The 15,253-nt window shown below is 40.0% G+C and overlaps 1 protein-coding gene across 18 annotated transcripts in view; it reads left to right on the forward strand.

The window, feature by feature from the left end:
- TENM1 (teneurin transmembrane protein 1) overlaps positions 1 to 15,253 on the forward strand; it is an 854,834-nt gene that overhangs the window by 804,357 nt on the left and 35,224 nt on the right. For all 18 annotated transcript variants that reach the window (XM_080553265.1, XM_080553267.1, XM_080553268.1 and 15 more), the window contains one exon: positions 32 to 186. In XM_080553265.1, the coding sequence (XP_080409391.1) occupies positions 32 to 186 (155 nt within the window). The remainder of the gene's footprint in view (positions 1 to 31; positions 187 to 15,253) is intronic.

Consider the following 15,253-nt stretch of genomic DNA (forward strand, 5'->3'; position numbering starts at 1 on the left):
TTTTTTTTTTTTTTTTTACCCTTTCATCCAGGTATCACTGTGGATAAGCATGGATTTATTTATTTCGTTGACGGTACCATGATTCGGAAAATTGATGAGAACGGTGTGATCACAACAATAATAGGTTCGAACGGCCTCACATCAACCCAGCCATTGAGCTGTGACTCTGGAATGGACATCACTCAGGTAGACACCTGGTTTTCATGTGTTGTCACTTTTCTGCATTGTGGAGACAGATGGATTGGTTTCTCATACAACAGTTATATATCAGAATATGCCAGATGAATCAGATTATTCTGAACCGCGCAGTATGGAGTGGATCTTCCATTCGCACTATTATTATAAGGTGTATTATATAAATGCAAAACTACACACTTGATTTTATCCAGGAGGTTGCATGTGAATTTGTAGAGGTGCTTATATAATGAATATATACTGCTTTAGAAAGTTGCTTGCTACTTTGAGATACAGCTTCCAAGGAGTTTATGAGAAGTTTAGAGTGCTTTCCTTTAGTCCAGCATTCAGACTTATTTGCTTGAACTACTAAATGGAAAAAATATATATTCTGTTGACATCTAAGTCTATTCTAAATCATGGAAGAGCATTACAGTAAGTAATTACAAAATAGCAGTACTGTAGTGAAGCTACTGCATTTCAATACATTTCTCAAAGTGCTTTTCAGTTCTTATTTCAAAAGCAGTGTAAAAGAAATTGGACTAAAACACACTTACCGCCTCTCTAGTTTATACTAAAAAAGATATATAGATAAACATGAAGAAACATAAATGGTACTCCTGACTAGTCAGTGAGCCATGCTTGTAGATAGCACAAGGAAGGGGTTGGCCTTTGCCAATAACGATCAGACTCAAAATGAGGGAAAAGCTGTACTTGAAGAAAACTTTAAGCATTCATGTAGCATACAAAAGATATATTATGGACTGTGTAAGCTAATAACCAGGATCCAGTTATTTTACATTTCATTTTCTCCCTGCCCTTTCTTCAATCCTTCACAATTGCAAAATCACTTAAAATATGCTGTATAACAATTGCAAGGTCTTGTTCCTAGTTTCTGAGTAGTATTTGAATAATAGCAGCTTACTGTGATCTTGTAATCACATACATGTGGAATACAGGGTCAATGTTTTGGGTAGTTTTTATCAAATTTCACAGGGACAAACAATGGAATATGATGCTACCATCACAGCAGCACTTGGGGATTGTATTGCTAGAGTCAAAATTGAAAATAATGTCCTCGTTCCACTTCACATGTCACTAAGTATTTGGAAATGCAGGGAGGGGAACTGATAGACAAGCCTCCTTATTCTCTCTGGTCCAGCAGATATGTAATTTTTCCATGTAAAGCAGAACAGGGTCAAGTGGATTAGCTGTGCTAAACCCAATCTCACACTAGCCTACTAATTGTTTTAAGGTGATATTGTTTCTGGGCACCTTGGCTTCTGCTCCGGCACCTCTTCTTGCAGGATAGTCAGTCCTGCAGATCATAAGCAGGAACCCAGTGAAGCAACTCGTGCTCCTCAGATGGAGGCACTGTGACTCTCAGCTCCATTGCTACAGTCCTGCTGGCAGGAGTGATGCTTCATGGAACTTAGAGATGCCTGAAGCATATTTACTCACTTCTTGGATACACATAACATCTGCCGGGGGCATCAGTAACCAGATGAGAGATCTCTGAGGTGCAAGAAGTAGTGCCAGGTGCAATGTCTGCTCCCTGCCTTCTCCTTGTGATCTGTATCTAGGGTTGTACACGTAATTTTTTTCCTGGTCATATAACATGTGACTCTCAATTTATGTGCAAATGTTGCTCATTTTCCTCATTTTGTGCAGCAACAAAATGTCTCACTAAATCTGAAATGTGATGCTTCATTTTGATGGTTTTCAATGCCTTTTAAAAAATGCAAACACCCTTTAGCAAATAACTTACAACAGGGGGTCTGGCAAATGTGGAAATAAAATGGTTTTATTTTTAAAATGAAAATGAAATTAAAAAGGTAAACTTTTGGGGCTGAAATCAAACATACCAAAGTTTTAAATCTCTCTGTCCCCTAAAATCCTGTTTTATGGTGGTCTGGCTACTTGCCAGAAAAAGATTTAGTTTACCTTACTCTACAACACAGTTCCAATGCCATGGAGAAAGAACTTTTGCAAAATCATAGATAAGAAAAAGCATGTCATAAAACAAATTCTTCATATTGCTCTTAGGACATCAGCATTCAGTTGGGATAAGGTCTTTTGTGGGTTCTTTAGTGATTCTTTGTATTGAAATTTTTCACAAAATACAGAATTTTGACTATTTACACGTACCCAGTAAAACACAGATGCTAAATAAATGTCCAGAATGCATGTTCTGAAAAGTAGGTATATCAAATTCGCTTGGTAGTGTTTTTTTCCAAAATTGTTGCTGATAACCAGAAAACTCTATGAAATAACCACATCCCATTGAAGTCAAGTTTGTTAATCTGAAATTATATCATTGAAAATAAGGGAATGATATTTTCACTTAGAAACAATTGTATATCCTTGCAAGACTGCTGAGTTTTTTCCAGAATGGCATAAACATAAATGAAAAATGAGTTTGGCCATCTCCACTTAAATTGTTTTTTGGCTAAATTACAAGTGGCATTTACATCAAGAGAATGTGGGTTGCTCACAAATTGTGTGTTGAGAGGGACTTATGAAATAGGTTAATAAAATCAATTCTCAAAGCTAAATTTGCTCTGACAATAAAATCAATGACTTGCTCAAAATCAATATTTCTTGATTTACTGAAATACAAAAATGTACTCTTGAAGTAAACACATAGAATAACTGCCCATTGCGAAAACTACTATAAATGACAAGCTTTCACTTTAAGGCATTCAGTTTAATATATGAGTTGATTATGACGGGTTTAATCATTTATTCCAATATCAGTTTTGACAGAAACACTTCTTATTAATCATTCTGTGTTTGTTATTCACTGCCTTCTCATTCTTAAGCATAGTATTCTGCATTCATAAAGGAGAGGGGTGGGGGTAAGGACAGCTGGGGTTGAAAAGATTATGTGTTGTGGCAAATAAAGCACCAAACTCTGACTAATTACTTTGATCTCATACTTCACTGTGAGGGTGTTAATCTGAATTTAGAAGGAAAAGGACATTAGGTTGAGGTATTTATATGGTATGCTAGTGTTCTCAGTGCTATTTCTGCATGTACAAAACTTGGATGACTTTTCTTCTCAGCGCCATGCAAGTCCAATTATTTTAGTGTTCTTCGGTTAGTTAATAAGGAGAAAATGGAAAGAATATGGCTTTTCAGAACCAGATCTGTGAATATGCCTTACATGTGTGTATATCCTCAGCACTCACCATAGGTGCCAGGATTTTGGCAGTCACTTACATTAGGATTAGCTATCCAGTAGCTTCCTTCGTGGTAGAGCTGGTCATATTATGTGTAAATGCTGTCCACAAAACCCTGAATACCATCACATGAGCAAGAGCTAAACCTTAAAGGCAAAACATTTTTCAAGAATATCAAAAGGGGATGTTGGTATTCATCTGATTTGTGAATTTAAATATTCACCTCACTTATCTATACCCAGAACCTGAATGCTGGACTTTTCACATGACTGCCTCTGCAGCTTGGTCCTTGGCTTCTTCTAGGAATGGCTCCCATTCTCCCAAAGAACAAATTAAGTTCTTTGAAAGCTGTTTTGTTGTAGGTTAAGTGAATAGTTAAGTGAACAGTAAACCCGTGTTGAACCTTATATATTTGCATCTAATCTGGAGGTTCCATGGATTGATTCATCTCATAGCTTTATGTTCTACCAAAAATTTCCTTTAGAAGCCCAACCAAAGAGAACAAAGTTACCTGCTACAGCACCTAACTTCTCAATTCCCTTTGGATAGAAAGACTATTAGAGGCACTCTAAATCGCAGACATAAGTTTTGGTCTGAAATACTCGTACTGACTTCTCACATTGTTGCCCTGCTGGCTGGTCTCTGAACATGCACCAGCGATGGGCAGGCTGGGGGTGGTCACCCCACAGCAGGACCTGTGTTGGAGCCTCCTGGGCACAAGCCATGGCAGACGTACTAAGGGAGGAGACTGGGGTGGAGAGTGAAAGAAGGAGAAGAGAGGGGATCCTCAGTCTGTTTCGCTGCCTGATGAATCTGGATTCAGTTCTGGTCTAGATCAAAGGCAAAGGGGTTGCTTTTTGCCACAGATGTGCCCACTTTCATAGTGTTTGCTGCATCCCTAGGGTGTATAACAATTTTTAGCCTAGTTATTGATAACAAATGAGAATGCATTGCTTGTGTGGGAATGTCTGTCTGTCCATCTGTCAGTATTCTTTTCCTCCCAGTAAATCAAAATCTTTGGCTGGTTTCCAACAAATTTGCGGAGGAATACCAGCCTTCACAGCAATTACATTCCTACAAGTTCCATAAAAAATATTAAGCCAGTTGCAGGAGAAAGACCTAAACTGCCCTTTCAAAAGGAAATATTGCAGCATGAGCTTTCTTTTATTAAACTCCAGAGATTCCACTCGGGATCTAATAAATGCCCCATTCAGAGGAGAAGCTTCATTTGGTGCTTGGATCTTATTAAACTCCCAAGTCAGTCAGCCATGAGACAGAAGTCCTTAAGAAAACGGACTTCATTAGATCCAGTGATCATAGAAGTTATATTGACATTGTGGGAGTCTTTGTGTGAAAGGAAAAAACACTTCACCTCAGCTTGAGCGATAAGCTTTGTTTCTCTTCTGCCTCCATTGCTGTGGTGAGAGCTGAGGAGGGAATTAGGAGCTATTTCGACCATCTTGCAATTTTGTCCCCTATCTTTCCTCCCCTGAGAAATATGTGGGCTGAATTTCCACCACTGTGAACCTCGAGTCATTTATATCTGCGCAGTTAGTGTTTGGGAATAGTTTAAACCAATCTCGAGCACATTCCCTGCAAATGGAGAGACTAAACATTTGCAAGGCAACAGAAAATGAATCCCAAGAGCTTTCTCTTAGCCTGTAACCGCAGCCTTGTTCTCAAGCTGATGTCAGTCCCACTAGGCATGAGTCTGTGCCAAAGCAATAGCTCCAGCCTGATTGATGGTGTTAATAACTGTCACTGCTGTGTTCCAAAATGAAAGGTCTGGTTTGAAGACTTTTTCTTGACATTTGCACTTCATCAGCCTTTGTTCAGCAGTTCGCCATGTGAGGGAACCATCTATATCGTGTTGCTTCACATAAACTTCAGTGACACTGCAAAATGTTTTGCTCCCTCGTAAAAATGTGACAGCGTTACTTATGTGGGCAATTTGCTTACATAGGTCAAATTAAAAGGCACATTTCTAGAGTAGGGTTTAAAGGGGAGTGACTGGACAGGGACACACACGTGGCAAGAATGCCATGTCCTGGGCAGCCTGCCTTGAATGACTGGTGCGGAGGAGAGAGCAGTAAGTAGTTCTGTTGAAGACCTCCATGAAATAGTGAAGTGAGCAACAGAATGCTGCAAAATGGTAGTTAAGATGAGCAGAATCGCTTTAAAATGTAGTTTATTTCTCAACAAAGCAAACACTGACATTGCTCCCGCAGTCACAAGAGCTGCAGGCGTTACCCACCAGCATCTGCGCAGGCACAATATGCTTCAGTGGCATTGTGGAAGCCTTTTGAGCAGAACAAAAAGCTGCCAGGACACGGTGACCTCACTTGAGAGCAGTGGTGAGGGGCTGCTCATAGGAGCAAGCAGCCTGAACAGGACTTTCCCTGGGTGCATTTGGAGACAGGAAAGGAAAATGTGAAGACAGAAACATGATCTGATGAGTGGGTAGAAGAAGGGGGAGTGAGCTGCCGGCAGAAAACCCAAATGATTCTAGGCTGAAGTACTTTCAAGCCAGGGTGAGAGCAGGTTAGCACAAAGCAACTGCAGGATTACAGAGAGCCAATTAATTCATTAGTATTACAGGCTGGAGGACCACACGCTGTCTTTTTAGGAGTTTCTCTACAAACTTGACAGTTTAAACTGCATTCTTGTAAAAGTGGAAAGCAAAAAATGCTTTCTTCTTGTCTTGTTTTAACACCAGGTACTTAGTATTGTCATTGTGTTAGAGAGCTACATGCCATCAAAAAGCAGCAGCTTGGTTCTCACTGTACCAAAGCATTGCAAAACTACTGCTCTTCATTTGCTTTTAGTCCTCTACCTGGGTGAGGCTTTTTGCCATGCTCTTCTAGTTAAGCATAACTAATGCATCTCAAATATTCAGAATCCTTGCGCTGTGTATCTCAGTGCTTTGCAGAAGCATGTTTTATATGTATGCTTGAAATCGCCGAACAGAAAGTACACAAAGCACAAACGATGATTTATTAGCCCTTTATTTGTGGTCTTCCTCACAGGAGACTTCCAGAGCTTTATTGTTATTTTTTCTAATTCTTGATGTATCAAGTAGTCCAGAAAAGCTGTTATTTTTTTTCCAGTATAAAGTTGTCCTATCCTCTGGTTTTTTTTACTCCGCTGCTTGATTTCTTGTCCTTTCTTCTCTGCCCTTGCTGGAGTACCAGAGGAACTAACAAGAGTGGAAGTCATGGCCCCAGCAAAATCAGCAGCTGTTTTGCCACTGACTTCAGTGGAACCAGGGCTTCTCTTTGGGTGCTTTGCCAAGCTTAATTGAAAGGGTAGTGGGTGGCAAGTGAGTAGCAGGGAGCAACTATCCTAAGAGGATGTATGTGCTTCTGAAGGACAGACCAAAGCAGGTCAGGGCCAGAGCCTCTATGGAGGCATTTTCAAACCTTTTCTGAAATGAGCCCCCTTCGAATAATTGTAGTCAGTCTTTGGTAACCAGAAACCTGTACAAAATAATTCCAGTGATAATAGCATATGCAGGAAAAAGCAGTCACTAGTATCCATACTTTGAAGAAAAAAACAAGCTGAAAACCTTTTTAAAAAAGGATCTTCAGGTAGAAGATGAAATAATCTTTTCCCAGGGATGGAGGAGAGGTTAAGTACCCTCCCTTTAACAGGAACTGAGAGAAAGGAGGCTCATAGGATTAGGACCTAAGGTGGAAAAGAACCTGCGAGAGCTCATGAATCAGACTTGTAGGTGTATAATGTGATTTTTAGAATATCAAACAGAAAGCAGGATGATTTCATCACAGCTAATTTATATTCTAATCAAATTATTCTATCACTGAATTTGAAATGTTAGTTATAGAAGCGAGATACCATGCGATGAAGTCATGCTGCAATTTCTTCCTTAAAGTCCCAAGTGCTCTTCTTCTATTGGTCACCTGTAGAACAGCAATTTATTTCAATTATCTGCCATAAATAATGCATTACTACTGAGTAAAAATACTATGTACATTTTAATCAGCTCTTTCAGCAATCGCATTCTTTTTCTTCACTGTTGAGAAATGGAGCATTGTACACTCCATGTGATCCAAGGTGAAGAGAAGACCTGACAGACTGCTGTTTGTGATTTTTATCTGACTTTTTGCTATTCACAGATGGTTTTTTTTTTTTTTTTTTCCTAATGACAAACTGCAAGAAGAAATGCCTGCAAGAAGTAGATGGCTGGCAAGAAGGTAACAGCTCAGCCCTGTGTCAGTGTTCTTGGGTGCAACCAGGGCTGGCTAGTTCTGAGGTTCTCCTGTCACTTTCTCAAGCACCCAGTTCCTCTGGCTGCTTCACATTTTAGTTTGTATGCACAAGTAGCCTTTGATTATATCTTCTGATTAATATGGTTTCAGCATGATGGAGTCTGGTGATGAGTTATTTATGGCAGAGGTCCTGTATCTGCATTGCTGAATTACGCTGCTGTAAATTTTTAGTGCAGCTTTGCCAGGCTGGTGAGAATCTGCGGTGGGTTGAGATACATTCATGACTATGGTTGAGATACATTCATGACTATATCTGATTTTTTCATCTGTTGAGGAGACATAGTGGACAAAATGTATGCATGAAGAATATATTTATACTTAATAGATACCTATATATGCACATATAACTATGTCTATATACATACATGTATGTATATGTGTTTTCACGTGTCCTGCAGAGCTACCGTAAGTAGTCAGACAGTGAAAGCCCAGTCCCTGTCTTCCAGGAGCCTAAGCCCACTGATGAGAAGGGAATGTAGGTATTGGTGGAAGCATGTGGAGGCAAGCCAAGTAGGCAGTGTCCCTTCTTTTCTTTCAATCCAGTTGTTCATCCACATCCACTAGTAATAATGCCTACCTGTAATTTAAGAAATATGTGCTTTGATGGAGGTGATTACTACTTCAGCCATTTTTCTAAGATTGTCAGGGCTGGTACTGAGTGTGTGTATCTCTCGTCCTCTCACCAATCAACCCAACACAATCTGTGGAGTAAAAGGCACAGATGCAGCAGGTTTTGTGTGTTATAAAGTGAATAACTTCACTTGGAGCTGGCTTTATTGCCTCTATTCCAAATCTTTCAGGTTGCCCAGTGTGTTCTGCTTTGGGCATTTTGAGATGTTGCGCAGAACTAGGGTGAGGGAGACCAAATAAGTCTGGAGCTTGAATACAAGAGAGCTTTGAGGCCCACAGTCACCAAAGGTGATGGTGTGCTTCCTTCAGAGATGTTTTGTGCTGCAGGGAAAGAAATTATTGCACTAAGTCAGAGTTAGATTGTCCTACCAGAGTGAGAGCTGGGCTTTGTACTCTTGGTCTCTCCGTGGCAGGTCAGGTGAAAGCTTACTGAAATTAAACAAATAAAACCAGTGTAAGTGAAAAATAAAAACACGTAGGCATTTAATTCTATTGTCAGGTCATTGAAATTTTACATAGCTGCAAACTGCTGCATTTGAAACTATAAAAGCAAGTGTGGGAATGGTTGCATGACTGAAAGCATTGCACCACAGCAGCTGCTGGGAGGGGGTTCAGAAAAGCCAGCATGGCGATCAGTCTGGCCTGCAAATTGCTCCAGGTGCTAAGGGGAACCTGAAAGTCTGTAGATCCTGTCAAAACAACCCTGTAATAATAACTGCTTACAAAGGGCAGGACTTTGAAGCCTGGCAGCATGAAGGAACTCTAGAGGGTGGTGTTCCCTTGCTGTCTGGGTACTTGTTGGGTCTCAAAGCTAGTTATAAACAAAGGCTGAAAAGGTTTTAGTACCGAGAAGTGTTGCTTTGGAGGTATTAGCGGTATCTCCAGTATTACTGTTAGGACTGATTTATCCTTACAAGCTGCTGAAGTCAAACATAAGCAAGCTGTGGCAACCACAGAAGTAAGGGGCTGTGCCTGGGAGATGGCAGTGAGGAACGCCTGATTTCTCCTCTTCATGGTGCTGGCTTGGCTTCAGCATCTTTTCTACCATTGTTTCTGCCAAGTAAAAATGAATGAATAGGCACTGTGTTAGTGGAGGGTGAAAAAAAAGCAAATGTAAAGACAGAAATTGGTTGTATCCATTTGTAGCATGCCATACAGAGGTTGCATTTATAGGTGTGCATTCTCAAGTTTGGGCACAGAGAGACGCAAACAGAATGACAGAGAGCAGCACTTTATGCAATATGTTACTCTGACAATAGCGCTCACATTTGCAAACAAATTAGCTAAAAATGTCTGAAGGACATGCAGCTTTTACAAACTGGGCCTCATCTCCTGCTGATAGATTCCACTGGGACAGGAACGGCATGCAAAATGATACACTGCCTTGGAGGATAAATTCATGAAGTTCAGCAATGTAGGTCACACTGCAGGAAAATCATAAGCATCTGAACATCACTCAGTAGCCATTCAATCAACTGCTCAAAGCAAAATGGAAAACTGAACAGCATGTAGATATCTCTGGTGAAAACTGGAGAAAGTGATGATATGATGTAAAACCCTCTACGTCCTCCATCCATATGTGTTTCTTCTTCAATTTTTCTTGCCAGTTCAGAGTTAGATTTCTGTGTCCATATCAATGGTAACAACAAAGCCAACATTTTTTGCTATTCCTAGCATGAACTATAATAAGCACGTTGAATGGTTCATGAAGGGTATGTCAAAAATTCAGGGAATCAGGAGAGGTCAGATGATTGAAACTTGGTATAAGTAGCCTAGTCGTAAGCCAGTCATTTCATTGTGAAATGATTTTTGCATGCTCCCATCCAGGAGGATTCATAACATATACTATTTGTTTCACTGTTTTTGGGTTTTAAGGAATAAAGGAAAATAAAAGTTTTATAAAACAGTTTCTAGAAGTATCTAAATCTAGCACTGTGTAGAGAGACTCCTGTTGCTTTCTAGATCTAGAAAATACTGAGAACCTGAGATCCAGGATCTGCTAGAGAAGTTGAGAGCCTTTCTGAATACATCTTGGATTTTTCTTGAGAACTAAACTTTATTGTTCTAAACTTTATCGTTGTATGCTTTTCTGGCACAATCTGATAATGCAAATCCAAATATGCATCACAGCAATAACCAATGCCCTTAGCTGACAAAAATTTAAAACAGAATGCCTGCTTATAGTCTCAGACAAGGATCAAATACTCTCCAGTGAGTTTTCATGCAAGTATCTACTCGATATAAATGATAGTTACGTAGAATTTCTGCAAGGCGTACAGTTTTCTTGTTTGTTCTGCAAAATGCAGGATGCCTAAGTACTTTTATTAGCTGTTTGAAGCCTAAGAGCAGTATGCATTTGCTTTCAATGCAAGATGACAGCTAGTTGGATTACACTGATTCTGCTCAGTTTCAGTATCTATTGTGTAAATACTTGTGAAAAATCGATGGCAGAAAATCATGTTATGATAACAATTAATCTTGATGATAATTTCTGAAAAAGTAAGGACTCAAATTATTTCAATTGCTTTTCATGCCTAGAATTTTTTTATCCATGAAATTTTTTTATCCCCAGGGCCAGGGGAGAGCTGCCCAAGGAGTAGCACTGCCGTCACAGCTCACGATTCTGCAGAGACAGAATCACAGAATTCTGGGCACAAGCCTGTAGGAAGGTTTAATTTAAAAAAAAAAAAAAAAAAAGTCTTGAGTTTGACTGAGTGTTCAGGGCAGAGCCAGAATATTTGGGCGATGTGTTCACAGCAGCTGGTGTTGCTCTCAGGGAGGGTTTTTGCTTTCTTTGTGAGCTGGAGTTTTTTTCAGTTTTGGAAATTTCATTTCGGTGTATATTCTCTTCCTCTCAGTTTTCAGGCTAGATGCTTTCATAAACCTCAGGAGTTACTGAAAGCAAAAGACATTGCAACATACTAGGTCCCACCTCTCACTATTCTCAAACAGCTTTTAATTACTGTCTCAATTTAAGCTTTTCAAGATCTTTCTCCCACCTTTTCTGCATTGGCAGCACAATGGCTTTCTGCATCCATAAATTCTGGACCCAGAATGGAAAGATGAGGCCAAAACTAGTGAGAGAGGTATTGAGATTTATGCAATCTTACTTCTGTGCCATCTCATCTTCCCAGCACAGTACCTGGCAGTGCAAGTTAGAAAGTGAGCGACAGCAGCGATAGTCCTGTTAGCTGGATTTCCAGCTACTCCCTCTCCCTCCTTTTGGTCATGCAAATTAACTGTAGAGGTGTGTTTGGAGGACAGCTATTCCCACTCCAGCACTGAGGACACGTTTGGGTTAGATTTAAATTCATGGTCTATTTTCAGACATTTTAATTGAAGAGTCTCAGATTCCTCCTCTCAGAGGTACCAGCCAGCTAGAAATACTTCTTAAATTCCTTCTGGGTGTTTAAGAAAGTATTTTTTTCATAACCTGTATAAACCATGGATACCATGTTTAAACAGACTTAAATGGCTTAGGAATCTAAGTCCCATTGATTTTCATAGTCAATGGGCTTATGTGTTTCTGGATAATCTTCTGTTACTAAATAAAGGCAGCGTGAAACCTGTCCCCATAGAAATCAACTCTTCCTATCAATTTAGTAGACCCAAGATTCCTCATACAGTCTTTGAAGTTGTGAAACAGAAAAAAAAAAATCATAAGAAATTATGAAACAACAAGAGAGCTGGAAACAGAGCACAGCGAAGCTTGTGGCAAGCAAAGGAAGACGAGCAGTGAAAACCGGTGGTGTGGTCCTTGCATTTGCGCTCCTCCGCTGCTCCCTCATCCACTGGAAATAATTAACGGCAGAGGTAGGCTGGCAGGCAGAGTACCCGGGCCATGATCCCGGGGAGCTGGTGGCCTTAAACCTCTGAGCTGCATCTGTAAATGTGCCACAGCTGCTTTCCCAGCCTAGGGTAGAAAAAAGCGGTCGTTGGGCTGCAAAACTCATTTATTTGGGTTTTGCACTGGGGAACGATGAACGCAGAGAAAGCAATATTTGTAAAGTTTAGAGCAGGGGCTGCTACAGCTGAACTGTATAATTCCGAATTTTATAATATGCAGCATCAGGAGCATGAGAAACAAAGGCTCATTCAGCGTGGGAGGAAGCTGTAATCCCACCATGGGGAAGTGTTCCCCTGTGTCAGACCGCATGAGCTGAATTGTGGCTCTGTGTGCCATTAAGGAAGAAGCTAAGCTGCTGAGAGGAGCTGACAGTGTCAGTGTCAACAAAAGAAAGAGCCCAGAAGTGAGATCAAACTGACAGAAGATGATGAAAAAATATCTGTGGTTGTCAACTGTGAGAAAATAGAGAGAAATATATGTAGTGAGACATCCTGTAAAACATTCAGGGAAGCAGAACCAGTCTCCTTCAGCCTTGCAAACTACATGCTCATCCCTGATGGACCACCTGGGCAAGTCCTTCCTCCAAGCCTTTTCTCACGTAGGGAAGGAGAAGAAAAGTGAAGGGGTTAGACAGAAAAGTGAAAAACAGTAAAACACCATTTAGAATAACATTGTGGTGTGAAACACGGGTAGGACTGGAAACAGCAGCTGAAGTGAGTATATATAGGAGGAGATGAGAAAACGAATTTAGCAGCAACAGAGAAATATGGAGGAGGTGGTGATCAGGTCTGCGAATGCATATCGTAGAGCTGAACGCACACAAAGTTAGCATAAATAAAAGTGCTTGATGCTGAGCAGTACAGATAGGAAGTAATCCATCAGTCAGGACTATCAAAAAAATTTTGGCATGAATTTCATGCTACTGCATGATGTTGAATCAAAACATACAAGCAATGCATGGCAAGAAATCAAAGCAATGGTGGAGCCTTTTTATGGATTTGTGCAGCTTCTTTTAATCCACGATAAATGAAGTTTATCCTAGTGAAATTTACCCCAGCACCTCGAACAGTTAAGCTCTTGAAATCTGCATCTGTGTACAAGGATAAATTTTTCCCTCATTACTTTTCTTACTTTGATATGAACTGTAGAGTGTGTTTGATCTGATTTCTTTCAAATAACACCAAAAATGCCACAGTTGTAAATTATTGTGAAAAACGTGCACAAGTTTTAGCCATATGGTCAAAACCAAAAGCAAAATGGTATTCTTCACGAACTAACACTGAAATGTTTGCCCGTGTTTGTGTATGTTCAAGAAGTATATTAGTGAATGCTGCTTTGCAAAAAAACTCACATTATTTATTTAATTTTAATCCTTTACTATGGGAGGAATATTTCAAGTTTTCAAAACCAGATAGACAGGTAGGTAGATAGTTATACAAACACATGAATATATTTGCAAGAAAGGAAAAAATATCAATCAGGTCTGAGAGCTATTTATCTCCCTAAATGTAGATCTCCCAGAGGGAATTCATTTAAATTGAAATCATCTTAGTGCACTTTGTGTTTTCCAGAACACTTGACATGAAAAAATGTATTAGAAAGCCAGACCAGTAGGTGTTAATTTTGCACTTCTCAAACCAGACATTGATTATTAGATATAACGGGAACCTTTATGTTGACAGTTAAATGCTGAATTCCCAGAAAAGTTGACATGTTAATACTTATATGCAAAAGGTCTCATTGCTCAAGGGTTCACTTGTTTCCGCACTGATTTCCATTGCATATGCTCAATCTCCGGTGAACTAAAACGGGATTGTCACCTGAAAATTTCGATCTGTGAAGTAACGTGCTGACTGCTACTGAACAAATCTTGTCTCTTTGTTTATAACGGGGTAATCCGCAATGCCATTTCTGTACACTGCTTAAAAAAAGAAGCCATCATGTATCAGAAAAAACACTCGTGGTTGGCACAATTTTTAGTTATAAAAAAAATACATATATGGGAGACGGCTCTCTACGGGGGCTTGTGAAGTTCTGCTTCAGATTAAACATACATTAACTGATTTAATATTCTAACCCTAACTGAGTTTTTTGTCTGGAAAAACTTTTTAATAGGCACAGTCATATCAGATGAGAATTTAAGTGCTTCTCCGTAATATGTTTATTGACTTTGAATGAAGCACAACTGATGGTTTGGTCACAGAAATCTGCCAGAGGGCAGTTTGCTCGCAAAGAAAAGAAACAACCAGTGACTTCCTAAGGTAACAGTGAACCTAAGGGTGCACTTACACTTCAGCTTAAGCTGATTGAGGTGATTAGTTTTTAGCCAGCAACGTGTGACCACAGACGGCAGGAGCACTTAAAGAGCAGTCCTGCTGTGGGGGCTGCAGGGGGAGAAGGGCTAGGTGAGACGGCAGCAGCCCCAGCTCACACAGGCTTAAGATGCCATGAAGCTACATCCCGACAAGAGCAATACAGATGGTTTTCTAAATCTGTGAAATTCTTTCTCAGATTGAGAATGCTCAGCATTTTGTATTTGTTTCTATGTTTGATTGTTTTACTTGGCCTCTTTTTCCCTCCAGTTGCACTAGCATGAGCTTGCAGTGAGCAGCAGCTGTTTTTATGCTGCAGCCTCCAGACAGGTACATGCTAGCTTTAATATTTCACCTGGGATTAGACATTAATACATCCATGACTGCTTTAAACCTAGGAATGAGAAGCTGTAGCCATCCTTCTGCAAGCTTTGCAAAAAGCTAGGTGACAGGTCAGGTGTAGTAACCAGAATTATTTACATGTCCCCAGCTCAAATTTTACCTATTTTTATCATAATGCAGCTAGATTTACAGAAGTGATCAGTATGAAAGCAAATGTGCTTGCAGATAATGACAGCTGTTAAGGCTCAACCTCTTCGTGGGTTGTAGGCACCACGCTGCAAGTGAAATGGACATTTCCATAAAAGCTTGTTCTACCTCAATAAACAAAATCAGCCTCAAATCTATCAGAGAAAAAGTTGTTTTGGTCCAAATCAGTCTCTGTTTATCTGCAAGACACCAGACATACCTTCACAGTGGGAGGAATTCAATTTAGTCACTGGGGCAAAGACAACATGCCTGGTCCATGAAGGAAAACCAGGT

Source organism: Anser brachyrhynchus, assembly GCF_964034855.1.
Source record: "Anser brachyrhynchus genome assembly, chromosome: 13".
NCBI lineage: Eukaryota > Metazoa > Chordata > Aves > Anseriformes > Anatidae > Anser > Anser brachyrhynchus.